A 27,729-nucleotide genomic window follows, 5' to 3' on the forward strand; every position below is an offset into this window, starting at 1 on the left:
ATTAAATAAAACACAAAAATAGCAACACACATACCTAATGCAGCAACACTCGCAACTGACACAGTTAATAAGCTAAGAAAAGGTTGCAAATTGACTGGGAGGTTGATAATTCCTGCTGTGGAACTGCAGGGAAGAGCTCACCTCTCGAGGAGTTTTACCACATTAGTTCTTCAGTTAAAGATAAATGTGATTAAAGCAAACCACTGCTGTATATACACACAGGCCATGTATATATACACACATCTAAAAACGTATGTGCAGCTCTTATTATTCTCATTAACACTGTCCATGGCAGAGAAGCTGGAACAAGATGAACTTTGAGGCCCCTTCCAACCCAAGCTGTTCAGTGGTTCTGTCATTATTACTCACCTCAGCAGAAAGACAGCAAGAAACAACCACTCATTTTGAAGAGAGGGCTTGTTCCCTGCACAGCTGCTCAGTGCTGCAGTTCCCTTAAAACTAGGATTACAAAGAGCACACCAGCCCACCTGAGAGAGGTGTAAAGCTAAATTCCCCTAATACCGAAGTCCCTGAAAACCACCTGTTAGTTTATTACAAGAAGAACTCGGAATTAAGCCAGCGTAACGAGCATTAAAAAGCTCACTGATCCCACACAGAGCAAAGATTAAATCCAGCTTTCCCCAGAGACCTGTCACCCACAGCCTGACTCACACACCGACATCACATCAAGAGCAACACCGGCAGCAAAAAGTGCTGAAAGCTCCCCAAGAAGCCAAGCGTGGAGAGCCACAGGTGGGACCAGCACTCAGCAAACGATAAAACCGCACCAAGCACCGCAGGCAGCCTTTAAAACATAAAGAAACGGGCTAGTACCTATACCTGTCGCGCCTTCCGTCACGGGTGCTGCTGTAGCTGGTGCAGAGCTTGCTGAAGGAGACCAGCTTCAGGTCCAGCTCGTTCTCCAGCTGCCTCGCCTGCTTCCTGAGATCTGCACGGGGCGAGGGAAAGTCACGGACCCGCACGGGGACCCCGCACCTCCTGGGGTCCCGTTCTCACAGGAAGAGAAACCCACAGGGGAGAGGGGACCCTCACGGCCGGGGAAGCGCCCCGCGCCGATGGGAGGGCGCGGCTGGGCACCCGCAGCCCCGGGAGGCTCCGGCGGGGCCGCGGGCATCATTCAGTAGGCACCGGCGCCTCACGGCTGACGGGCCGGCACCGCCCGCACCCGCCGGCCCCCCGGGAGAAGAGCAGAGGGGTCCCGGCGGCGGTTCCGCCGTGCCGTGCCCGGCCCGTGCCCCGGAGGGGCCCCGCAGCCGCCCCGTGCCCGCCGCCCCCCGCCCCACTCGCCTTCCCAGTAGTTGCTGCTCCCCGCCGCCATCTTTGTTGTCCAACGTCAGCGCGGGCCGGGCGGGGCAGAGCGACCGGGAGGAGCGGGGCGGGCAGGGCCGGGCGGGCCTCCCGCGCCAGCGCCGCCCAGCGGGCGGGCGGGGAAATGGCGCTGCCGGTCGGGGCCCGCTCACGATAGCCCAGCCTCGACCCCCGCGTCCCCATCCCGCTCCTCCAGCCCCGACCCCCATTCCCATCCCTCTCCCTCAGCCGCGACCCCGATCCCCATTCCCATCCCGCTCTCCCGACCCCGCTCCCCATCCTCATTCCGCTCCCCCAGCCCCATTCCCATCCCGCTCCCCCGGCCTCCCCCCCACCCGCTACCCCTCGTAAGGAAGAACGAGAGAACGCACGTGGACATCAAAATAGTTTTATACAGATTATTGATCTCGGTATACAGGTAAAAAAAAAACAGGCGGCGGCGGCTGAGGGCAGAGCCAGGCCCAGCCCCGCGCCGCCCCCTCCCCTCCCGCTGCCGGAGAACGGCGATTCAAGTCCCTTTGAAAAATGTACATTTATTTGAAGGCACAAGTGCACGGAGCGACAGCGCCCGCGGGGACCGGCTCCTCTCGGCCCGGGGCACGGATGGACGGACAGACGGACGGACCGAGGGCACGGGGAGCCGCTCCTGCCTTCCCAAAGTGCCCAGGAACAGCCCCGCTGCTTGCGAAGCTCCAAGCTCGGATCCGGAGCCAGAGCCAGGCACCTCCCTTGGTCCTGCTGGGTAGAAGAGTCTCGCACGTTTGCAAAACATCTCAAATCCACTCACCTTAAATATACACGCCTACTCGCACAGCTAATTCCGAAATGCACTCTGAGGGAAAGGGCCAGTTCCTAACAGGACTTATTGCTACAGGGACAAAGCAGGGCCAGCTCTGTCCATTACCTGCTGCCAAGAGCAAACAAAGCCCAAATACAGCCCCAAGAGCCATTTGCAAACTCGACTTTAAATAAAACCTACTGTGTCTCTTGTTAAAGGAGGAACAGTTCATCAAAGAGGCAGGATTAATGCTACTGTGTGCTGGTGTCCTGCAGCCCATTACACGTGAAAAAGGAACAAAAAGGGAGCAGATCCCGTTCCTTGCTCAGCACAATGAGCTGGGAACGGGCACAGAGCAGTTCTTTCACAGCAGATGTGGGACAGGAGCACGGGGAATGCTCACCCTCATCTCCCCATGCCCGGCACACGTGCCCAGCGTGTTTCCTGCAGGAGAACTCCCTGCAGAACAGGGAAGGAGCTGCACTGGGGGCTGAGGGTTCTCTCTGTCCCTGCACAGGACCAGATGAGATGATGGCCATGGCAGCACAGCTGTGGCCATGTGGTTCTGGAAGGGCATTTCCACAGGTAGGGGTGAAGAACAGCTTCTCATGAGACTTCAGAGGGGCTGTTCCCCCAGAGGAGACCAGGTCAGAGCCCTGCAGAGCAGACCCCAGTAGATTTCTGGGGGCAATCCCTCCACCCACAGACACCACGTGCAGGTTTCACCAGTGGACATCCACAGGCCTCTGGAGGACAGAACACTGGGGCAAACTCAAGCCCTAAGGCTTCTGCACCCCAGAAATCGGATCAGTGGGGCAAGAACTAAAAAAAAAAAGAAAATGAGCAGCAAGAAAATAAGTGCCTATTCTAACCCCATCCTTCTGCAGAAAGCACAGGAACATCAGAGATACATAAAGGCTTTGGAAATCAAACATTTCAACCATTCTTTCCTTCTGGACATCCCTTCTGTAACCCACAAATCCCACGTGTCTTGGGGATGTGTGCTGCAGCTCCTCTTTCCAACCTCCTGCCAAGTGCTACACAGCTGAATTTGGCTGCTTTTCCCTTCTCCCTCAGCACAGTTCAGCCCTTCCTCACTCCCTGCACCGCAGCTGCAGCCACACACACAGGGGGAGCTCCTGCTCCACACTCCAGGGATGCTGCAGGAGCAGAACAGAGCCAAGCCAGCAGGAAATCTGCTGCCTGTCATCACCAGAGCTCAGTGATTCAATGGTACTAGATGGAGAGTGGTAAATGGTGCAGGTTTTCTTCAGAATTTAGCACCAAAGTTGAGCCATGGATACTCCCATGACCTCTCCCTGCTGCTCCAGTAATGCTCAAATATAAAGCAGTGGTCAGAGTTTCAGATTTCATTGTTTCCTCCTGAATAGTGGTAGATTTAAGAAAAATTGATCATGTTTTCTACAGATCAGTGAACCCATTTGCTTAGAACAACCTTCCAAGCTGCTCTTTCAGGCACTGAGCTATTGGAACATGAACATGAGAGCCCAAAGCCAAGCCTATGACACAAACAAGAACACAACCAGGGTGAGGGGGATAAAGTTTCTTTGCTCCTCAGAAGTGAGGAACAGCAGCACGGCAGAGCTAGCAGGCAGTGGAGCTCTGTCAGAGATCACTGAAGCTCTGACTTTCTCCAGCTCACATCAAGAGTGATGTCATTGCCCCCAGCCTTGAGGAGGCCAAGTCACCCCCTGAAAGTAGTGACACGTTAGAGGTGCTCCACAACCACTGCAGGTGACAGCAGGAAAAGCTCCAAGGGAACAGCTGAGAAACAAAGTCGCCTTTTTTTTTTTTCTTCTTTTTTTTTGGCTTTTTCTGAGGGCTGCTCTGCAGAATGTGGAGTCACGTGAAGGATCTGGCTTCCCCAAAGCATGTAGTGGAAAACATGAAATCATGAAATCAGAACAGGTAGAGAAACCTTTTTTGGAGTGTTGTGACCACAACCCCATCCGTGCAGGTCTTGGGGCACTTCCCCACCATCTACTCCCTGTGCTGAGATGCTGGGGAAATGCTAAGAGCTCTGCTGGCCACCCTGTTAAAGCTGCCTTTCAAACCACATCATACAAACCTCCAGATCTTGACCCAAAAATGTAACAAACCACGTCCCTATCTCAGAAACAGCCTCCAACACCCACTGAGTGCCTGCACACAGGAACAGAGCAAGCAGAGGGACGCTGGGAGCTGCCACCCACCCCTCTGGAGGACACATCCCGAAGCTAACATTTCACAACTGACCCACAGGGATCGCCCCCCACCACCAGGTCTGGTCCATGGGAACCTCCTTTCCTGCCCTGGAGGTGTCAGTGTTTGCTGGAGTACAGTGTTTCCTCTTCAGTGTCTGTTTCATCCTGGAATTCGTGGCTCAGGAGGGATTTCTTGGAGCCAGTGGACATCATGCGGATTTCGTCCTCGTAGTCGTCGTGGTGCTGCCGGAGGCGGTGGAAGCCATCCTTGTGTCTGTTGGACTTGATGGAGCACACACACCAGATGATGCAGGCAGTGAGCACCAGGGCAGACATGCTGGCACCTGCCAGAGAGAGGCACTAAGGTTAATGCCATTGTTCCTCCATGCCAGAGGTTCCCAGGCTTGCCAGCATCTCTCCTCCCTCCTGCAGTCACAACCGCTTTCTTCATTTCATTGTCACCCTGCTCCTTCTTCCGAGGCCATGGAGGGCAGGAGAGCTCCTTTCAGAACAGGACACTCCATTTTCTGTGTTTGAAATCTAGATTATCACCAAGCTCCACTACAGACCACTGGGTCTAAACTTCCACACTCTCCTCCCCAGCAGCTGCCACCTTGAGAAAATAAAATAATCTCTTCATGATCACCCAACGTCACAACACCTAAAAAAGCCTTGAAGAAGCAAGATCTCCTATGCACACAAGCTCTCCCCATTCCAGACATCTCAAAGTACATTCTGGACCCTCCAAATTCCTGCAAAACACTCTACTTCCTCCCTCCCTCCTACCAAGCAGAACCAAGGGCTGTTGGATGAATTTGCAAGGACAAGAGTGTGTTCAGCAGGGAAAGCAGGAGATGGCTTAAGCCTGCAGGCTGCTTTCCCAGTTCAGTGCAGAGTCTCTGCCAGCATGAGCTGGTACAGAAAGCAAAGCTCAAAGCTTTGATAAAAACATCACTGTACCTGCCACAGTTATAACCAGCTCTCTCGGCAGTCCGAAAATTCTGTTTTCTGTGTCAAATACTATGAACACAGAGCTGGGGGCATCATCACGTACAAAAACCTGCAGAAAGACATGAGAGGTTAGATCATCTCAGAGCTTGGGAACCCAGACAAGAGAGACACTTGTCATCTGCCTGGTCCAAAAGTGCCATGGAAAGAAAAGGTACTCCCAAAAGCAGCCTGCTGTGCTGGAAAGCTGTTCTCCATCCATTCTGTCAAGGCAGAAAACAGCTCCTGACGGCACCTAATCAGCAGCTAAACACAGGCACAACCAGGCAGAGCCCAGACAGGGAAGATTTTATGTGACAGGGAACGGGGGAACATCTCCAACACGGACACATGGACATTCACATACCTTTACATGTTTCTGCTGGTACCCGCTGGCTATTGCATCAATGCTGTGAAAACCTGGAGCCAGGAGCACGTGGAAATAGCCACCTTCTCTAGTGTACACCCTCAAGCCTTCATTCAGAACAATGGTAGCCTTAGAAATTGCCCTGCCACTCTTGTCTTGGACAATGCCATGCACTCCCTTATGGACCTGAAACAAAGCATTTCAAACACTTCACGTTCAGATCCAAGCTTACAGTGCATTTGTAACTGGAGTGAGATCTAATTTCCCTCTAAAATACAGCCCACTCTCCATCCCTGACCCCCACAATAAATAACAGTGCAAGGCAACGCAGCACAGATGTTTAACTCTTGTGTCAAGACATGCCCATGTCACTTGCTGCCTCTGCTCGATCCATTCCTTACAGCCTAAATCACGAACATCTGTAATTACACAGCACCAACAAAACCACAAACACTCTCCATGCTGTTCTCTTCCTCTCCCCCTCCTCACCACTTCAACTCCCTGCCAGAATTTCCTCCCACAGACTGCAGCTCACCTCCACAAGCATGCTAAGGAGGGATTTCCTGTGGTCTGCCCACAGGCCAGGAAGCTGTCCAGCACTGGGGAAGTAGCAGCAGCCGGTGTAAACAGTGATCTCAGGACAATGACCAAATGTCACGCTGAAATCCTGCAAAAAACAAAACCACATTACCAGGAAAGAGGTATTTAAAAAGCTTTGCAAAATCCAGCTGGAGGGGGAGAAGCTTTACACAGACATCAGGACAAATAGGCTTTTTATTGGTTGTTTAGCAGAAATGAAAAGCCCTGTGCCACGCAGCAGTACCTTCATACTTCCCAGGTGACTGTGCCATTCCGAGCCACGGATCACTCCACCAGGAATATTCTCATCTGTGAGAGCAAAAACACAGCTGTCAGCCAGAGCTGGCCCAGCACAGTCTGCCACAAGCTGACAGGGGCTTAAAGGATTCAACCAAACATACCTGACTTATTTGGACAGCCTGGCTGGCCCAAATGCATCACTGGGTGGTTGTTTGCATACAGAGATGCCAAATGCTTTAGTGTTTCCTTGTTCTCCACTGCAACAGGAAAAGTGAGACTTTGAGCATGCAGCTCCCGTTCCCTGCAGGGGTAGATTCCCATTTTAACCCCATGATCCTGTACTGAACAGAGACACATATTGTTTCAGGAGCATCCCTATTTCCTCTAACAATAAGGTGCAGTAACAAAAGCAGACTTTATACTGGTTCTGGCAGAGGAAAGGTTGAAATACTGCTGGCAGGCAGAGAAATTGTAAATGTTCTGATCTCTAGCTGAACCCTGTGAGGTTTTATAGATTTACTTACAGACTGTCAACTCCACACACAAAGGGCTGAACACAAAGGAGGCTACAGAACAGCACGAACACAAAAAGCCCTTACAGCACGTGGTCACATGAACCTCTGCAGAGACAGCCTGAGGGGAACCAGGCAGCTGGTCACACCTGACTGTGTTGGCTTGTCATAGGGGTAAGTGACAAGCAGAGATCCTCCATCCAGAGCAACAGAGAGGCTGAAATCCTGCTTCAGTATCAAGTTCTCCATGATGGCTTTGGTCTCAGGCTCTCGTGCCGCCGAGTACCGGGTGTAATTGCCTGTAAATCAGAAAAACAAATAGAAAAGGGAACTAAGAACAGTTTCCTCTGCTGTTTGAGAGGCCAGAAGTACATCCTTTATGTCTGAAATCAGGTCTGCTGCAGGTATGAAAAGGCCTCTGTTAGGTCTCAGCAGATGCACCTGACTGATCAAGTAAAGCCCCCAGCCCATAATACCCATGGGAGAATTCACCTGCAAAGCTAAACAAATGTACAACATCACAATTCCCCCAAGCTATTTCCTTTTGCGCTGCAGAAGGCATTTCGTGTGTGTTTGCTCACAACAACGTCACACAACTGACATTTTCTTAAGGAAGGAGCTGGGATGATCCCAGCCAAGCTTGGGCAGAGAACATTTCCTCCTCAGGAAGGGGGAGTGCTGTGGATACAGTTACATGGAAACCAGAACAGCATGAAAAAGGGAGACTCTTTCTGGGGAGCATGAACAGAGGGCATTTTTTTCAGAAATGAAAGAAATCCATTAAGAGTAAAAATACATCAGGTATTATCTGACCTCTCCTACTCCTAAATAACTCTGCTTTGTCTCTGGCATGTAAGAGATGGAAAATTGCTGTCTGTAAAGAGGACCCGAGCTCTGGAAGCTTCCCAGCGGCTGTGCTGCCTGGAGCACTGCCTTCTTTACAGACAGACCCTGTGACCCAGTGTCTCCACCCAGCCATGGGGCAGTTGATTTACTTGTGAAATCCGTGTCCAGATCTCTGCCGTGAGCGTTGGTCTGGCCCATCGTCGAGGTGCAGCCTCTCTCCTGCGCGATCTCGCGTCCGTCTGGGTTCAGGGAAGGCACGATCACAATCCGTGTCCGGTCAATCAGCTGAGCAGAAGGAGAAACAGCACAAAGTGCAATTAGTAGGGTTCATTTCCCTGGATCTTCACCTAGGAGCTGCAGTTTGATGTTCTTGTCCTGCGGATCGCACACCTCCCATTAAACACTGAATCACCAGCAGCCCCAAGCCAGTTTTGGCAGGAGTCTCCCACAGGGAGCACTGTCAGCTCAGGCTACAGCTGGAAGGCTCCAAGGAAGTCTCTGGGTTGGCCTCTCACCTTTGTAACAGCAGCATTCTTCTTGTAGTTCATGCAAAGAAATTCTGCCAGTGTCAGGAGCAGCTCTGTCCCAACGGGAGCGTTTCCGTGAATCCCGGCAACAAAGCGGATCTTGGGCTCCTCGGGCTCGGACTCGTTGGGCTTGTTGGAGATTTCAAGGGACCAGATCTGGCGGAACTCCACACTCTGACCCAAACTGCCAAGAGATGGGAAATGGGAGTGTCAGTTCAGCAAGAGAGCTGCAACTCCAGCCTGACCTCATGGAGAAATCCCAGTGTCGAAAGGAACTGCTGCCAGCCTCCAGCGGGAGGCTGCAAAGGCTAGAGGAACACAACCAGGTCAGGGGGGCAGATTTGCAGCAGCACTGAACAGAATTCACCCTGAGCATCAGTTTGAACGCCAGTGTCTGGGCAAAGGTGTATCCAGGTTCAGCTGCACAGAATATCCAATGTGCCACATGTCTCCATACAGCCCATGGGATCACGATAAATGGGGAACTGCTGGATCCTCTGCACTGCCAGTGGTGGGTTTTGTTTTGTTTTTCTTTTCCGTTCAGAGCAGGATACATCTGGACATCAAACTAATTTCTAAAGCAGGACAAAAGAGGCCTGTTCCCAATGATGCAGGAGCTGTTGCTACAGCCATGCCGTTAACTTGGCAAACTGACTGCGGGGAAAGCAGGGAACAGGCTCAGGGCTGATGCAACTGCAGGGACAATCGAGGCTACAGATCAGCAAAGCAGCCTTGGCACCAGCAGGGACAGCACATGAGCACATTGTGCCCGGTTACAACAAGCAAATGAGGCCCTGGGACAAAGGGATTTGTGCTTTCTAAAGCTGACAGAGGGTAAGCGCTACGGGTCACAAAGGAAAGCAGAGCATGGCAGCAGCTGGTCTTCTGCAGGAGGGCACAGACCTTGGCCCAGGGCAAGCTCACACAAAAGTGTCTAGCACTACTGAAATAAAATCTGGAGGAGGCAGACAATGAAAAAAAGGCCATTTGAGATTTGTAAGTCAAATCCAGCCATTTTTGCTGGGGGCTCTTCAGCAGCGTGGACGTCAGAAAGGATTTAAAGAACAGACAAAACAGTAAGGAGCAGAGATATTTGCAGAAGTCTGGGATATCAGTGCTGGGAATATCACCAGTCCCAAGCACCCCTGGGGAACTAAGTCAGGGAAAAGCACATGGATGCACCTGTGAGGCCCTGCAGCCACTGCTTTGCTACCATGTCCTTACACATGGGGCTCCCAACATCTCAGAGGGCAGGGAAGGGAGGGATGAGCTCCCCACCTCGGCACTGCGTTCATGACTAACACAACACATCCCTGGCCCGGGCTGCTGCTTTGTTTTCACCTGGTGAGATTTGTGATGTGTGGGTAGTTGAGGTAGAGGCCTCGGAGGAACTCGGAGAGGTCCTTGTAGGGCCGGTATCTGTACGGAGCCACGTCCCTGGAGGAGGTGAGCAGGAGCCGCTCCAGACCGTTCTCAGCAGAGAGATTTTTGATCAGGGTCTCAAACTCCTTCTCGTTGGGGTTGCTGGTGTCTGGGGTGTTCAAGACCAGCACCTTCCCCTCTTCCACTTTGCTGTCTGTCCGTGAAAGAGTGAAGTTGACCTGCACCCCACCTTTGCTGTCAACTTCCACCAGCTTAGTGAGGGGATCATACCTGCCCAGGGAAAAGAAGGCACAGGAAAACATCAGGCATTTGAAACCTTGGAACAAACAAGGCAGCCCTGTTCATGACTGCACACCCACATGGGACTGCCACTGCTCCCCTGCCCACAGTGAGAGGCATAGAATGAGGAGCAAGAACAGCCCACAGGGATGTGGGAATGGCAGGAGGACAGGGAACAGCTCAGGGCCCAACATGAGCTGCTTTTGGCTGAGGTGTTGCAGGGTTACATGGCAGACTAGCAAGACAACAAGTCAGGCTGCTTTAACACAGAATTTTGGCAGCATTGAAGTGATCCAGTCACTTCTGTGGGCAGCTGCCTGGAAAATAATTTCCCCCATAAGACACCAAGTTATCCACTCCTAACAAGGGAAGATTGGGATCGTACACCAGGTGCCAGGTGAGCAGTCTGACACCACAGTAGCCTCACACTGCTATCTCTGCACAGGCCAAAGGGCAGGAGAAACACCCATGCCTATGTGTGCTGCAGGCAGGCAGAGATGATGGAATACTCCTGAGTGGGAAGTCAGTCACATGCAGCTGTTTGCTCCTCGTGCTGGGGGCTGCTCACCCTTGGGCAGATGCTGTGATCCTGTACATCCCTGGGACCAGGAGGCGCCAGAAGTCTCCATCCTTGTAGGTGGTCACCGGGTGGTCGATGTTGGCCACGCTGATGGTGGCGTTGAGGATGCCCCTCTTGTCCACAGCATCCAGCACAAAGCCCCAGACACCCTGGTGAACCTGCACAGAGGAGCTCTGCTGAGTGCCAGCCCTCACCCTGCCTCCTACCCCTCACGTTTTCAGCATTCCCAGAGAAGCAAGACATTCCAAAAGGGTTCAGGTTGGACTGGCCAGCAGCTGGCGTGGACAAAGATCACCTGATGTGTACAATGAGCAATTGTTTGGCTCAGGGTGTCAGCACGGCGCTCTCTGCTCCACACCTTTGTTTGCACACCCCAGGTGTGCAGCACCAGCCCCACTCAGATAGGAACAGAATATAAGGGACATTCCAGCCTCAGGAAACCCAAGGCTGTGGTACATGAGAAGTCCCCGCTTGGGTCCTCTGGATGCTATTTCCATACAGATTTTTGGTACTTTGAGAAGAGGGAGCAGTCGAGACAGGCTCTGATGGGGGTGATTTCTGTAGAGCAGGTACCCAGTCTGGCCAGGAAGCAGCCAGGAATCTGGCCAGATCACCCTGTTCATTCTGGCTTGTCTAAAGCAAACCCCAGAGGGAGCTGACCTTGCCTGAGGTGAAAGCACCTCACCTGTTTCATGAACTCCAGCAGTGAGCGTCGGTTCTGTGCCCAGTACTTTGGCAGCTCCTCAGCTTTTGGGTATTTCACACAGCCCAACTCAATGGTCACTTCAAAGCAGTTTGTGTGTAAGTAATTCCAGTCTTGCATCCCACCTACAACAAGAATGTAAAAAGTTTTGACTTCTGAAGTACCACAGCTCAAAAAAAAAAAAAAAATAAATCAGATAGTAGAGAAAGATGAAGTACAAACTTAAAGGGAAAGGTTTTTACACAGGGCAGGATTCAAGCTTCAAAGGGATGCCAAAAGAGCAGACAAATAACCATCCTTCTTGTAAATACCTTTCATGCTAATAAAGTGCTGTAAAATTTTATGAAACTGTTTTGCTAATAGCCAGAGAAACTACCCTATAAATTCCTTCCCCTAGGAATAACTTTATCTGGGTACATTATTTAACAGGTTATAAAAGAAACCTGAGCCCCATTCATGTAAGCCAACCAGTGCAGAGTTCCTGACTGGTCAGACTAAATTATTTAAGCTGCACATGCATTAAATTGAAGACAAACAGTGCAGGAGATTTAAGGTGTCCCTTACCTGGAACGTTGTACCACTGAGCCCCGTTAGTGATGCCGTGTGGGAAGTACTCAGTGGGGTACATATCCTTACAAGGGCTTCCCTGGTACATCTTTGCATTTTCCTATGAAACAACATGCAATATGGGAAGGTGAGCCTGCACTCTGCAGCCACTCTTGTTCTACCCTTAGTCACACACTCAGGGTTACCAAACACAGATGTGTGTCTATCACTGCACACTGACTGCACCCACACCCAATCCCAGCCCAGATATCCCTGCTCTCCTCCCAGCCCATGAGCAGCATTTTCCACCACCCCTAAAAGTGCCTGCACGGAGCTCTCCTCCCTCACTGCCCACAGACACAGCATGCTGGGCATCACTCGTGGAATGGGAACCTCCTGCAGGACCCCTCCTGCTGTGCCTGCAGCACCAGGGGCTCACCCACAGTGCCTGCACCCACCTCTACCAGCCCACCCTCACCCTCAGGAGGTTCCCTGGAAGCTGAAGAGAGGTTTCCCAGGAGTCACCCGAGCAGGATGTTCCCATTTTCCTGTTAGAGCTTTACCTTGGAGTAGGCAAGTGCCAGCTTCTGGAACACAGCATCATCTGGGGATTTACTGTATATGGCTATTCCTTGCTCATCATCATCAAAGGGGTAATTAACCACCAGGGAACCTGCAGGCAAAGCAAGCCTTGGCTCATACTTGTGTGCTTTCCCAGTGATCCCTCAGCATAACAATGGAAATTTTTTCTCCAGCAAGTGCCAAGCCTTCTGTTTCTCAAGACTCGGCATTAAACAAAGCATTAAGCCCAGTGGATAGAAGAGACAATACCACACCTAGCTGGGAAAGAGAACCAAAGCCACTACATCAAAGCTTTGGCTCTTACATGAAGAAGGGCTGAACACAAGCACATAATAATTGCTTTCACAGAGAACTGGAAGCAAGGGGAAGAATTTCCTAGAACATGCATGTTGCTTTTGACCCAAATGATGCAGTTTTTCAGCTTTCTGGAGTTTATTGCTGAAGGTTTCCCCAAGGAAGCTCTACTAATAGCACAAAACCCCAGACATCACTGCAGCTGGAGACCTGCCAGTCCCCTCACACCCACACACGACATTTCTGCACTGCAAACCAAACATGCTGGCAACAAAGCATCCACCTGCAAGTTACCACAGCTACAAGCCAGCAGACAAACTGTCTAGGGAGTAAGCTATGATACACAGAGACTTAATTTAGAACACTCCAAAAGGATAATTAAATTACTGCAAATTTCATAGTTCTGCCGTGCGATTCAAGGCAGGGAACCCTCAGGACTGCATTCACTCTGTAAATGCTGTGAAGCCTTTAACAGCCACAGCTCTGTATCCCATTCCCAGACCATCTGCTGAGCAATTGCTGGCAAGAGAGTCCATCCCCATCTCCCAGATGCTCCCTTCAGAGAAGTGGTTGGGATCTTCCCAGCAGCCCAGCTGGGATCTTCCCAGCAGCCACCTCAACTCCCGACAAACACATCTGGGGACACAGTTTTCACCCTCAGCTTCCAGTTTTTGCTCCATCTTGTGGCACCAGAACACCCCACTGTGGAGACATCCCTGCAGATCCCCATCCCACAAAGCCCAGCACAGAGGAAGCAGCTTGGTTTGGATGTGGTACCTCCGTGCAGGTTTGCTGACAGCACAAACGGGTAAGACTGGAGCCAGGCCATGACAGCACGAGTTTCTGGCTGTGTAGGGTCTGTCACGTGGACAAACTGATCTGGAAAGTTCCTGTTCAGGTCGTAGTTGTTGCTGTTGTTTCTGCCAACGGTACCTACTTTGTCCCCTGAAAATGAAACACAAGTTCAAGCTCAAGCCCTGTGAAGGGGTTTCAACCTCTTATCACAGAGTTCACAAGTAGCAGTTAGTGAAGAGAGCGGAGAGCACAGCAGTGCTGGCCCCTTGCACCCAGAAAGGAGCACCCAGGCACTCCCCAGCAAGTGGCCTGCTCTGTGCAGCAGTGCCTGGGGGCCCTTTCAGTGGGTGTTTGCTCAGGCTCTCAGGGCAGTCAGACAAGCAGAAAGGCACTGAACCATGAACAATCTCTGCAGCCGGATGTCACGACCGCAGAAACCTCAGAGCTCACCTTTTCAAACCAGCCAGACAAGTTCTTTGCTAAACCCAAGCAGAGCTCTGCTCCCAGAAAGTGATTCTGGACAGTCTCTGTTCTGCCAATCTGTAAGAGCCACGTAGTTTCTAAGACTTCCTTGAATGATGTTTTTGCCAGTTTCGACCTCATGATAAAAGTCAATGTTATCCTTGGACAAGTGCTCCGCAGACAGCCTGGCTCCCACATTGCACTTACTAAGAGAATGGACCAAAGCACAGCATGCAGGAGCTGTGTCAAAGAAATGTCTTTTTTTAAAAAAAAGCCCTGGATTAGCCACAAACCATCAGGGGACCCAAACAGGGGCAGTTCACAGCACTGCTGAAATATAAGAGCTCTCCCCAATAGCTTCCAGCATCCATCAATCAGGGTCCACCCACTCATCCCACAGCACACACCAAGTCCCTTCCCAGCCCCACTGTGTGGAGAATACTCCTGCTCCAGCAAGACTTCTAGATTTCCCAGGGATTCCATGAAGCCAAAGGCTTGTTCTGAGAGCTAGGAGCCCCACAGATTTTGGCACAGACAGCAATACCTTCCTGGGACTTCTCATAGCCGTCAGGGTTCATAGATGGCATGATGTGGATCCGTGTGCTCTGGACCAAGTCAGTCACTTCAGGATCTGTGCCAAAGTTCTTGCACAGGTACTCGATGAGGTTCAGGAGAAGCTCTCGCCCCACAACTTCATTCCCGTGCATGTTACCGATGTACTTGAACTCCGGCTCACCTGCAGACACAAGGTTACACCACAGAGACAATTATAACCACTATGTTACAGCTTGGAGACACCTCACCACCCTGAGCATTGCCCTTGCTCGCTTTGCTGGAGGGCATTTACTTAAAATTCACACTTCTGCTCTCACAACCCCAACAAGAACAATGTCTCAAGGAAGTCTCTTGGTTCTTCTTCCCTAGAGCTCCATGACCAGCACAGATGTCCCCAGCAGTGCTCTAACACAGGGCCACCCATTGCACCTTGCACTTTCTATGAAGGACACTACAAGGAGCAGCTCAGTCTCTCTGGAGAGGTGCCAGCTCCACAATCCTTTCTGCTCTGCCTCTCCCAGCATAAAGGGTCTGCCACTCGCATTTGTGCCTTGCCAAAAAGGATTTCCCACATCACCTGCTTCGTGGACACCGGGGTTGTCCGAGATCTCCATGACGTAGAGCTCGCGCAGCTCCACGGACTTGCCCACGGAGTAGAGGCGGGTGATGCTGGGATACTCGTTGGCGTAGCGCCGCAGGAAGATCTCCATGTCTGAGAAGTGGTGGTGGCGGAAGTCCACGGGTTGGATGGGCTCGTGGACAGAGGTTGGGTTTGGGGCCTCAGCCCGCACAGGGGTGGGGGTGACGGCAGTGACGGGGGCAGGCGCCGCCGTGAGCTGTGTGGCGTTAGGAGCCGGGGGCATCACAGTCGGCTGCAAGGAGAAGTTCACTTCTGTTGCATCTCCCTCCTTCACCTCAATGTTCTCTTTGGTCACTGGCGTGTAACTGTGGAAAAAACAACTGGCTTCGGCAAGGAGGCTCTGCAGAGCAGAGGCCAAAACTCCCTTCAGACCCTCCACTAATCCAGCCTACTCCCCCCAGCCCCAAAGCACTGGGATGTTAGTGACTGACAGATTCACAGGGACCAAGCTGATAGGACTCATCACACTGCCACCAAACCCAGCTCTGCTGCTGTCCCTGCAAGAGCGCACAGGCTCAGCAGGGAAGAAGCCCCAGGTGTAGCACAGAACTAGCCACGGGGCAAGTTACACATTCACACCCAGGCCTGAGACAACACAAAACTCCTGTTGGGGTGACCCTACTCCACTTCCTCCCTTTGCACAAAAGTTAAGATGCAATTTGATACAAGCAGTCAAACAGAAGTTGACAGAAATACTGTGCACTCAACAGCATCCTGCTGCAGGAGCAAACACAGCTGCAGCTCTGGGCTGGAACCATTTACTGCTGCAGCTTCCAGCCAAGCCCCTTAAATACACAAGGTGTTTTGGGGGGGGAAATAAGGAGCAGGAGCAGCAGTTGACACAGGCTGCCACAGAGGCATTACCCCATCACAAAAGCGGTCACGTTGTAGGTCCCAGGCACCAGCAGCCGGTGGTAATCACCAAATTTCCCTGCTGTGATGTTGTGAGCGATACCGGCAACAGCAATGGTCGCATTGTCCAGGCCAGCTCCTGTGATTGCATCCCTCACAAAGCCCTTCACGCCAATGTGGACCTGAGGAAAACAATGCAAAGGCCTGGCTGAAGACAGGCAACATTAAGGGAACTGTGTCCTAAGGCAGCAATAAACCCTCACCCTTCCCCAAATGCAGCAGAGCAGGGCAGCTGCCAGGCAAAGGCACCCAAGGGCTCAGGACTCAGTGCTCAGCCAGACAGCAAGGGCAGGAATTCCAGCATGGACTGGGAAAGGAGCAGGATCTCAGAATTGACCCTCCCTAACTAATTCATCAGCATGGGCAAGCTGCAATATGAACACAGCAGGGTTACAGGCCAAATTCAGCTGCCTCTGATCCCAGCCTGAACTGTCACCTACTCAACTCACACACAGCACCTGGAGACAGCCTGGCAGAGGGCTCTGCAAGCCAGGGTCTCAGCAGCGTTGATGCTTGTGAGCGTCACGGGAGATTCATGGCACTGAGACCGGCCTGTACTTTGCATGACTTAGGGAGACCTGCACCAATCAGTCCCTCTAACACTGCACTGCACACGGGAGCTGTGGCAGAACCACAGAGGAACACTGCAGCTTTGCAGCCACCGAGCTCCAAACATCAGCTGCAGCATCTGTGTTACGACACACAGCAAAACAAGCTACCAGGGCACCTGAACACAAAGCTCCCAGCCCACCATGGAGGCACAGGTTTCACAGCTGCCACACCCAGCCCAGCCCTCACTACCTTCTCAATGAAAGCCAGGAGAGATTCCCTGTTGTTCTCCCACTCCTTTGGAAGCTCAGAAGTTAGTGGGTATTTGCAGCAGGACAGCTCCAATGTGATCTCAAAGCAGTTGGCCCACACGTAGTTGTAATCCTGCATCCCACCTGAGAAAAAGAGGCAGAGATGTCCCAAGAGCAGTGCACACACGTCCCACCACAGGATGCTCTTTCTCCTTGTCCTTCAGCCCCACATGGCATCTCCCCAGGATGCTGCCCCAGCCTCAGGAGAAAAGTCAGGTCACATTATGACAGCCTATGCTGTAACTGGAACACTAGGCCATTCAAATCAGCCACAGCCAGCTCAAAGTGCTTTTGTCTCACTGCTCCATCAGCACAGCTCTTGGGAATTCATACAGGTTCATTTTACATTTCCAGACGTGACAAACCCAGTGTGCCAGGGCAGGCACACCAGACTCTGAACATTCCAGCTGCCAAGGCCTCCCCTGAGCATTCCAAGCTACCTCAAGATTTGTGAAGTCTGCCTCGCAAGAGAGGTTACTTCACTCAAAATGAGTTTGAGGTCTTTGGCAGAAAAGAACACTAGACTATCATCTTGGGAGCTGGCAGCTCAAATCTGCACACTGGAATCAGTTTCAACTGCTCTCCCAAAAGCCTCTTAGCAAAACCCCAGACAGGATGAGAACAATGCATCCCCTTCTCTACTTCCTCAGCTGTGCCTTCCTTACCCAAACATCTGCACCTGAGAAAGGTCCACCTGGGAAAGTCTGAGAAATTTGCTTTTGGCCAAGTCACCAGCCTCCTCCTACCCTTCCTCTGTAAGGCAGCAGTTTCAAATCAATGTAAGGATGCTGCAGACAGTTCGTTATCTTAGTGCTAAACCAGCCAAACCTTGGTGAGAACCCGGAAACAGGAGTGCACGGAGCTGTTTCCCAGTATTAAGCTCGTCTTGCTGTTCTTGCCCTTCAGAGAAACCACAGACACTGTTATGAATCAAAAAGGTCACCTTGTCCCAGAAATTGTCCTGACCCCGTTTGCTGAAGTTTACATCCAACCCTCAGCAAGCAAAGCTGTTCCTCAAACAGGACTGAATTGTACCAGCAGGACTTGAGGGCTGCAGGTATCAACACTCGTGATCTGGAGCCCAGACTTGAGCGCGCTGCTGATGTTCACTCCTCTGAACATTTCTGGGAGCTTTCAAGAGTAAAAAGGACATTCCAAAACCACCACAAGTCTGTGAAATGGGTTTCAGAACCACTCTGCTAAACCCCACCACATGACAGTAGCCAGATGACCACATGAAAGGATGGCTCCCACCACCCAATCAGGCAGCTGTGTCAGTAAGGAAGACACACCACACTATGTTTTTGTTTTTGCATGCTGACAAAGTCTTCTGTGTTACACCAACTTATTTAGTTCTAACACAGGCAGACTGGTGTGTCACAGCCTTGGCCACCACTTCCTAGACAGCTCCACCACAACCTGTACAGCAGTGCCTGCAACCAGAGCCCAGAGACCCCCACACCAACAGAATGGCTCCCACCAGAGCCACCTGGACACAGGGGCCCAGAGTCTCTTCTGGATGAGCTGAGGGAGTTGAACTGACTCTCAGAAGTCCCTCTCTCAGAGAACAGCAATGCATTTTCTCCACAGGAGGCAAATGTCAAGTCCAGGGGAAGGAAAGCAGAGAGCTGTGACAAATATGGCAGCAGCCTGCAGAGCCCCAGCAGGAAGTCTGTTAGAAATGCAGATTTTGTGCACCCATGCTTCGCTTGGCCCACTCTAGTGCTGCATTAGTGCTGTGCCTTATTTACTTTGAGCAGTTTCCCAATCATTCACGAGCCCCTTGAAGTGAGGGACCCTCCGTGGTGCTGGCCAATAAACCAGAATGGATCAAAATCCTGATGCAAATGCACTGCCTGGCACTGGCAGGGGCTGTATTAATGCCTGGTCAGGAAGAGGGAAAAAACAGCAGCACTTGACCAAACAGAGGAGGCTTCTACCAGAGGTGGTGGCCCAAAAGGTCAGGGTGCTCTGCTCTGAATCCAACAGCCCCACTGCAGCTGGGTAGAGCAGGGATGGACAGACAGGATAAAGTAGGATTTAGAGCAGGCCCCTGGGAAGATGTGTGGGATGGTACCACAACAAAGATGTCCCAGTTCCTCTCACTTCTCCTGGGAATGTGGTGCTAAGGGAACACGGAGCTTTCATTGTAATGAAATCAAATGTCACGCACAGCCAGAAGGAGAGCACTGCAGCTTGTGCACAGGCTGACATCAAAACAGGAAAGAGACTCTTCTGTCCAGCACAGGGGGCCACAACGTGCCGGAGGACTTTCCTTGAACTCTCAAACTCAGTTGAAGGGGTTAGAGAAACAAGGGCTGTGAGTGTGATCCACCCTCAGCTTCACTCAGCTCCTGTTACCAGGCTCAGACAGCAGGCTGCTCTCTTGCCAGTAAACACCACACCGAGCAAAATGATTTGCCAGCCCATAACCATCTGCTCCTAGCAGGACGTTAATGCATTTGAAAACATCCAAAACGTAAACCAGAGCCATTATGAAACATATTCAGTGCTTCATCTGCCATTCAAGCAAATTTAGGACAGATGCTCACCCATAATAGAGCAGCAACGGACTAAATTAGAGCTCGCTACATCAATTCTGGTAAAACTGTCTCTTGGAGAAAGTAGTCCACTGCATTCTTGAAAATTTGGATTGTATCCACTGCACATATTTGGCCTTCACGTGGTTCTGTTGCAGAGCAGGACAGTTATTTTTACAGCATGTGGAATTACGTATTTTCCCACATACCATCTGCACAGCCTCCCCTGACTACGCAGAGACCTCAGCCTGCCATTAGCAGGGCATCCATGGAGCAGAGCAGAAAATACACACCTGAGGTAAGAAACTGCCAGACTACAGTGCTTCTACTCTATTTGGGTAATAGCTGGGAAAAACTCTTGTATTTACTTCAGCTTTTTAATCACGGGGAATCTTTTAGCCCACACTGTGAAAAGTTTCACCCTTTTTTATCAGTGAACAGCTCAGTGTCCCAGCAAGTCAGCCCCTGGCTGGCAGCAGGCCACAGAAATGCTCAGAACAAACCTCTCTCCTGCTCTGCCCCACTCCCTGAGCATCAGGGCTGAGCTTCAGGCAGGGATCCCAGGCCTCCTGCAGCACAAACACTGCAGAGCTCACGCTGACAGGGGGCCCCTCTGCTCCCTTCCAAGCTCAAAGCAGAATGCAGCTCTCTAGAGTCAAGCCTGAGGATCCAGATACCATAAATACTCCACGTGCCAGGAGAAGCCTGCCAGGCCAGCCAAGAAGGGCTCTATTTTCAAACTGCACTATGCAGAAAACTAATTCCAGCTCTCACTGGAGCAGACATCAGCAGATAAGGAAATTGCAGCTAAGTTAAAGCCGGAACAGTCCTGTCTGCTCTGCAGAGAGAGCAGATGGCACCAAGCAAGCTGGAGACGATTCAATACGTGGCACAAGTTGCTGACTCTGCTCAGAACTGATTATCTCATAGCATGGGACTGAGTGAGCACCAGCAGCAGCACCAAGCAGGCAGAGCAATGGTCTGGTCCATTAGTCTGCAATCATTAAAACTCAGAGGAGGTGAAGTTTGGGCCTCCAAGAGCAGCAGCTGCATGGCCCAGAGCAGCCCAGCCCAGCAGCCTTTTCTCAAAGAGAAGGGCAGAGTCCTCCCAAGAGCTGCACCAGCACAGCACTGCCCAGCAGTTCATGATGTGAGAAGAGGCCTTAAGACATTCAAACCAACAAGCCAATACTTCTCTCAAGAAGAAAAAGAACTGCAGCGAGACTTTTATGAAAATACAAGTACTTAAGTGCAGCAAATTGTGCACATCCCCAGAAAGACATGGCTCAGAGCTTCTACAAGAGCTCACTCTGTGCAAGTGCCTTCTGCCATGCCCAGGAAACAGAGCCCACCACAGTGATGCCACACTGTTCTCAGCACTTATTTTAACTGCACTGAGCTGGATACCACTAAAAGCTGGTTGGAAGCTCAGTGTGGCTGGTAACCACAATCAAAACAACCTGATAAGAACACAGGTAACCGAAATCCACTTCCAGCCTGAGACGTGCCTCCCAGTAGACACCAGAAGCATCTCAAACACCTGGACATCAGAGTCAAACTAGCAAGAAAATATCTTTTAGGAAGGGACTGCATGTAAAAACAAACCTCCCAAGGCTGCCCACAAAATATGCTCCAGCTGAATTTAGCTCCTGGTCTGGATGTCTTAACAACACAAAGGGCAAAGCACATCCTGCCCACAGATGAGATGAGAGTGGTTTCTCAACTGCTCTCCATGCCCCAGCCCAACTTTGCCTGTATTCCCTTGATCTGAACCAGCCACATGGTAGTTAAAACCCTCAAAGGTTAAAAAGGAAGAGAAAGAGCATGCACACCAGAGATAGCCTCTAAAAAACCATCCCAGTCACCAATGTGCTTATCTACAGCAGCTGGAATGCAGGAGCCAAATTCAGCTGTCTGGCAGAGATCCATCCTCCTCTGTGCACACTTGACCTTAGCAATTACTCTCATGGTTTGTACTTGCCACCTCGATCTGACACATGGAAGAGGCTGTTTGTAAACTCAAATTGAAGTTAATGGAGTCTGGCACCAGCAGAAAATTAAACTGCTAACTCCGGGACAATGAATCCCGTGGCAGTTTGCTCTCCAGCACGTTTGATTTCACATGATAAAATGTGGCAGGAAAATTTCCACCTGTTGAAACACTATGTTCTCATTTCTTTGTTTTTCCTGGCTTTAGATCACTTGGAGCCTGCAGGAGTCTCTCCTGGCACAACCTGATCTGGAGGCCTTGAGCACGTGTCCCACACTGCTCACACAACCGTGAGCTCTGGTTATCTACCTCTAGAGCTCAGCTAAGGGACTGGGATTTCCCCAGCCTCATTCCACCACACATTTCAATTCTGCAATGCCTGGGAAAGCCTCCTGATCCAAGCACGAGCCTCTGCAGTCCTTGGCACAGAGCTGAGCAACTCATGACTCAAAACAGCCTCTCTGATGTTTTTGCTGCTTCTGTCACACCACTTACAACTGACTCCCCTCTGCCTCCTCCTCATCCACTACTAAAAATAAACATTAAAACCTACAAGCCCGAAGGGGCGAACTACATGCACGGTATTGGTCAGTTCACCCATGCTCTCCCTGGGTTACACTTTACATGAATTCCTTGGCTCTGGGGGAACTGCTGCTGTCACCCTCAGCAATGTTCCACTCTCAGAGCGTCCTCCCTGCAATCTCTGCCCCTGAGTTGCCTGCAGCCCTCAGTGCTGAGCCCAACACTGTGGCTTGTCACAGAGAAAGGGTGTTATTTCTGCAGAGACTGGGTACTGGAGGCCATTGGATAGATGCAAACCACAGCGACGGCAGCACAGAGCAGTCTGGTCTGCAGTTCACACCTTTTATTTCCTGCGAAAGGAAAATGATGCCATTTCTTTGTCCTGCTGTAGAGCAAAGGCAGCCCGCAAGGTTCACACACCAGTGCCACAGCCACCAACCAGCTGCCTCACAGCCAAGCAGGATGAAAAAGCCCTCAGTGAAAAGTGCTACTCTCTGGGTTCAGAACACAGACCCAAAGCTCTGGGATAACTTTCACTTCAGAGCACACCCACCCCACTCCATTACACGCACAGAAGACCTCAGAGCTGCTGTTAAGAAACTTCCCAACTGAGGTGTTTGCCGGTAACAACAGCCACCACAACAAGGCAGCACAGATCATCCAGGATATCCTGTTCCCTCACAAGCCAAGTCACCAGATTACACAAACCTTCCTCCTGCTGGACTTCCCACAGCAGCAGAATGAACCTTGAGCCGACAAACACCAGGGCTGGTGTGCTCAGCAGCATAGAGGGAAGGAGACAGCTGGTAGAGAAAGAGATCAAACCACATCTTGTTTGAACACGACATCTTATTTGCCCAGTGAAATCCTGGGGGATGATTCAGCCACTGCTAAAAATTAAGCCTTCCTCTTCCAGTTCAGAGATGATGTGTTCAGGCCCTATAATGGACCCCTCTCCAGCCTTCCCAAGCAAGCTGAATTAACACAGGACCCTGCTTTAAAGCCCATGTTCCACTGTCTTACCAGAAATTATTAAGCTGTGAGATCTGAAGGATAAACATCGGCTGTCACCGCTTGCTCAGCACGTCTGCAATCATCCCTCAGCCACAGCAGAAGGGAAAAAAGCAGAGCAGCAAAGAAACACAACTTCTTGAGATCATTTCTGCAACTTTTTTGTTGCATTCTCACCACAGAAGTTCCTGCCCTGCATGGTGAGGACGTGGCTGTACAACATCCACCAAGGAGCCACAGCAATGAGGTAACTTGGGAGCTCTCTCTTCCATGAGAGCTTCTCCTCACATGAATTGTTATTTAAATTCTCAACCAAACCAACACACACAGAGCAACTCACTGCACAGCTGAGCCAGGTTAGTGACCTCCACCTGCACAGGCAGAGTGGTGGCACCAGGAGGTAATTTGCTCCGCTTCAGCTCATTTCCATGTGCAGCTGCATAATGGAGGGGTCAGGAGCTCTTCTAGAGGCTCCCCCAGGGTTAAATTCAGATCCCTTCTAGATGTCCCAACTGGTAGATAAGAACAGGTCGTGCATGCTGTCACCTCCACACAGCTCTACAAGTAGAGCAGTCCACGGAAAAGCTGCCAACTCCACTTCCAGCAAGAACTTGATTAGCTCAGAACACGAATCTAAATTTTACATAGTTTTACAGCAGGCTATTCTATAATCACAAAATGACAAGTTTGGAGGTTAAAAGACCTCACAGAATACTGGCATTGATTTAATACCTTTAACAATCATTTCCTCTTCCCTGTATCAAAATTTAGCAGCTGTCAAGAGCCCTACAAGAGTTCATTTGGCAAACGAAGCCTCCCACGTGCAGGACAACTCTGCACCACCCAAGGGGGTCAGGAAGAACTCCTCAATTTGCTGTGATCTCTTCCCTACAAACACCTCCCAAGCTGTTACTTGTCAGCTGTTGTTCCCATGATGCCACCTCTATTCATTTCACGCTGCCAGAACACATTCAAAGCTAAAAATATCACTTAACCCCCAGTCCTTTCCTCTGTGATAATCCTTACTGGTCTGGATGGGAGCTCTTAGGTGAGCACAGCTTACCTTCTACATCATACCACTGGGCTCCATTCGTGATGCCATCTGGGAAGGTCTCTCCCTCCTCTCCGGGGCAGTTGGGTTTGCCAGTTCTCATGATGGGGTGATGTGAAGCGTAAGCTTTTGCCAAATACCTGAACACTTCATCATCAGCTGATTTACTGTAGACTCCTGTGGGCCTGTGCGTGGGAGAGTCATCATAGGGGTAGCTTGCCACCACAGAGCCACCGTGGAGATTGCCAGAGAGCAGAAATCTGGTGCCGGGAAGGGAAGGGAGAAAAAAGTCAGATTGGAAATGTTTCAACAGGATGTTGGCCACAGCCACCCAACCAGTTATTCTGCTGCTTTCCCACCCAAACCATGCTCACCAGAGCTCCCAAACTCTATTTGGGATTAATGAGGCAAAATGCACATACTGGAAGTGGAGTCAGTTCTGGAGATGGAACAGGTTTTCTTTTCTGCAGCCTAAGACCAAGCCCCCAAATTCAGTGACAGACAAAACAATGTACACAGCTCTTTCCAAGCTCTGAGTACACCTCATATGTGCAACAGAATTAACTCACAAATAAAATCTGGATATGAGAAAGAGCTGTTAAAATCCCAAGTCAAAAAATACAGCAGGGTATGCCCCATATCCTCTTTCAGTTTGATCACAGGCAGCACAAGCATTTCAAAGAGTCCCAAAGGTAATTTTCTCTGTTCTCCTCCTCCCACCAAACACAGCACTGAGGGGAAAAAGAACCCTCCTGTGCATTTGCTCAAATGAGATTTGGTTTCCAAGCAGAGGTAATGTGACCAATACCTCTACCTTGCCTAAAATAGTGCACACAAATTGCATTACACCCACTATCTCCCATTTTAATCAAACAGTTCTGTTTACCCACTCATTTTTCTATCAGCAGTTATGTTAGTCTAACAATTACACCAGTATTAACTGGTGCTGCCAGGCAGAGAGACACACAAAGCACCACGTTCTTCCTGTTTCACCCTAGCGAATAGCAGATCCCACCTCACATACTAAAAGAAAAAAATAAGATAAAAAGCTCAAGGTGCTTTCAAAATTACATAAAGAGTGCTCATGAGTTTCCCTAGTAACTAATTTTGAGCTGAACCAACTCTGGAGGGATTTCAGTGCAAAGTGCTGCACCAGAGCTGTCCTAAAGGATACTTAGGACACGCATTTACTGGTGAAGCTCTTGAAATTCCTGTGAAGCACCATCCCTATGGGCACTGCCATCCACCAAGTTTTAATGAAGACCATTTGTTCATGAAAAATTTGTTTCCTAAATGTGAGCAAACATTGTACGATGCTGAACGTTTTGTGTGTTGGTTGGAGTCAACCAACAGCCCTGGACGACACTGTCACCCCCTCTCCATCTCTTTCTATCCCTGTTTTGGGAAGCGGGCCACAGTTTGCTGCAGTGCATTGCTGCTTTCTCTGCACAATTTCCCGCGCTTGGTTGCATTGACCTTTGTAGTCTGGACCTTAGAGTTCTCTGAAGAACACATGGCAAATGAACAGTCAGGGGCCAGCTTGGCCACTGCTCTTTCTGGGGTTGCCCCAGACCCCCACACCAGAGCTGGGCTTTAAAGACACCATCACCCCTCCTGGGCTGCCCCACTCCAGGCACAGCAGCTTCCCCTTAGGATGGGGACAGCCAAACGGGTCAGCACGGATGCTCCACGTGCTTAACTGAACACATGTGGAAGGCAGCCTCAGAAACAGGGCCTGTCTTTGGAAATGCTGCTGCACAGAGCAGTATTGCTAAATCCAGGGAATTTTCCATGGAACACAAAGATGAGGGGAAGAAGCCCTGTCCAACACAACTTTATTAACATGGTCATACACAGACACTTAACCCCAAAACATTTCCAGCAATCCCCAGCTTGTGGAGTAAGCATTATTTGCTGTAAGAGCAAGACCCACTGACAAGCTCACAGCGAAGCAGGTGAGAAGTTTCCAGCCACAAACTCGGAGCGATGGGAGCTGTGCAGATGGCCATGGAGGCCAGAACATCAGGGTGCATGCAGGGCACTGTGGGGCTGGTGCAACAAAAACTGGGGCCACCAAATGCTCTCCCCAGCACAGGATGGGGTGAAGCAGGGAGGCAGGCTGGGGATAAAGAGGTGTGGAAATTACTTCTCCTTTTGCTGGGAAGCACTGGAACACCTGACACTGAACACCTCGGGGATTCAATCCGAGAGTCTCCCATTCCCCGGAGCGGCGCGCCGGGCAGAGGGGACCGGGCAGCACTCACCTGTTGCGGCGCATCCAGTCGATGAGCGCCTGCACCTCGGGCACGGGCTCCAGGTTGGGCTCGGCGTCCCCGAACTGGTCGGGGAAGCTGCGGTTGAGGTCGCGGCCTCGGCTGTTCTCCCGCCCGCCCCCGGCGCCGCCGCCGCCGCAATCGCCTTCCCGGGCGCGCTCGAATCCGTCGGGGTTGAGGCTGGGCAGCAGGTACAGGTCGGTGGTGTTGAGCAGGCGGACGATGCGCTCGTCGCCGCCGGCCCAGCCCAGCACCAGCTCCCAGGCCAGGCGCAGCAGCAGCGGCCGCGCCAGCGGCTCGTCCCCGTGCATGTTCCCCACCAGCTTCACCTGCGGCCGCCCGGGCAGGGCCGCGCCGCCGGGCGGCTCGTCGGGGCGCTCGGGGCCCAGCCCGGCCGTGAGGCGCAGCACCCACAGCGGCCGCTTCTCCACCGACTGCCCGATGCTGAAGAGCCGCACCAGGCCCGGGGGGGCCGTGGCCGCCAGCGCCCGCAGCGCCTCGCCCAGCTCGGCCGAGTGCAGGTACCGCAGCGCCTCGCCGGGCGCCGCCGCCGCCGCCTCCGCTTTCTTGATGTGGGGAGCGCGGGCCGGGCCCTGCAGCGAAGGCAGCGGCAGCAGCAGCAGCGCACAGAGGAGCGGCAGCAGCCGCGGCACCGCCCGGAGCCCCCGCGCCGCGCTCGCCATGACCCCGCGCTCGCCCCGCTCCCGCCGCGCCGCTCCGGGTCCCGGCCGAGGGGGCGGTGGCGCCGCTCCGGGGGGGCGGGACCTGCACCGCGCCCGCCAATTAGCGGCGGCCTTAGGGGAGGAGCCGCTCGGGCGGGCCGGTGAGGAACCAATGAGAGGCGGCGGAGCTGTTACGTCACGGGGTGGGTGTCGCCGTGCGCCGCGGCGCCCCCTGCGGGCCCCGGCGCTGCCCCAGCCCGGCCCCGCCGCGGGTCCGGCGGGAGCGGAGCGGAGCCGCTCGGGCTCCCCGCAGGACGGGCCCCAGGGCAGGGGCCTTCCCTTCCGTCCTCCCTCCTGACAACGCGGCCTTTGGCTCTTCGCTTTCGCTGTCCGCCCTCAAGAACGCCCCTGCGTGAGCTGTTCCACGGTGCTCACCGCTGCGGGAGAGGTGGATAAGCCAACACGGGGTTGTTGCGCGCAGGGGACATACGGCAGCACCGGGCGATGCCCCGGTGCCTTGGAGGGGTCACGACAGGCCCCACCTCTCCAGCGGATAAAGCCGGAACGCACACCAGGACCTGGGGAGGAGGGACGGGGTGGCTTTTGCCTGGGCACGGTGACGAGCTGTGGGTGAAGGGGCACAAGGTGTTGCTCCTGGTGCGCCTTCCCAAGCCCTGAGTGAGCTGCCTGCTCAGATCGGACCTCTGGGGATTAAAGATG

The 27,729-nt window shown here is 52.0% G+C and overlaps 2 protein-coding genes across 5 annotated transcripts in view; both read right to left on the reverse strand.

The window, feature by feature from the left end:
• The window catches only part of GOSR1 (golgi SNAP receptor complex member 1), a 28,659-nt gene extending 27,277 nt beyond the window's left edge, over window positions 1–1,382 (reverse strand). For 2 of the 4 annotated variants that reach the window (XM_040082541.2, XM_040082543.2), the window contains exons 1-2: window positions 1,309–1,382; window positions 835–949 (exon numbers count right to left, since the gene is read on the reverse strand). In XM_040082541.2, coding sequence (XP_039938475.1) covers window positions 835–949; window positions 1,309–1,339 — 146 coding nt within the window. In that variant the 5' untranslated portion in view covers window positions 1,340–1,382. Of the gene's footprint in view, window positions 1–369; window positions 470–834; window positions 950–1,308 lie in introns of those variants that run through there. The other 2 variants (XM_040082542.2, XM_040082544.2) reach the window with 2 other exon arrangements.
• Window positions 1,383–1,701: 319 nt separating this feature from the next.
• CPD (carboxypeptidase D) lies at window positions 1,702–27,030 on the reverse strand. The gene is made up of 21 exons (XM_040082309.1): window positions 26,339–27,030; window positions 24,087–24,334; window positions 16,902–17,044; window positions 16,053–16,222; window positions 15,126–15,493; window positions 14,538–14,729; window positions 13,514–13,681; window positions 12,424–12,533; window positions 11,879–11,981; window positions 11,297–11,439; window positions 10,600–10,769; window positions 9,711–10,022; window positions 8,358–8,553; window positions 7,992–8,127; window positions 7,146–7,295; window positions 6,646–6,741; window positions 6,489–6,553; window positions 6,201–6,332; window positions 5,666–5,851; window positions 5,272–5,371; window positions 1,702–4,655 (listed from the first exon to the last, which is right to left on the reverse strand). The coding sequence occupies exons 1-21, from the start codon at window positions 27,028–27,030 to the stop codon at window positions 4,429–4,431; spliced, it is 4,107 nt and encodes a 1,368-aa protein (XP_039938243.1). The 3' UTR covers window positions 1,702–4,428.
• Between the last annotated feature and the right edge of the window lie 699 nt (window positions 27,031–27,729).

This window comes from Hirundo rustica, chromosome 19 (genome assembly GCF_015227805.2).
Source record: "Hirundo rustica isolate bHirRus1 chromosome 19, bHirRus1.pri.v3, whole genome shotgun sequence".
NCBI lineage: Eukaryota > Metazoa > Chordata > Aves > Passeriformes > Hirundinidae > Hirundo > Hirundo rustica.

Excerpts from the sequence above, each read along its gene's own strand:
- CPD (XM_040082309.1), bottom strand. The coding sequence starts at position 27,030 with ATGGCGAGCGCGGCGCGGGGGCTCCGGGCGGTGCCGCGGCTGCTGCCG. Across the intron at positions 17,045-24,086 it reads CCAGTGGTATGATGTAGAAG|GTGGGATGCAGGATTACAAC; the intron begins GTAAGCTGTGCT and ends TCTTTTTCTCAG. Across the intron at positions 10,023-10,599 it reads ATCACAGCATCTGCCCAAGG|GTATGATCCCCTCACTAAGC; the intron begins GTGAGCAGCCCC and ends TTCCCTGGGCAG.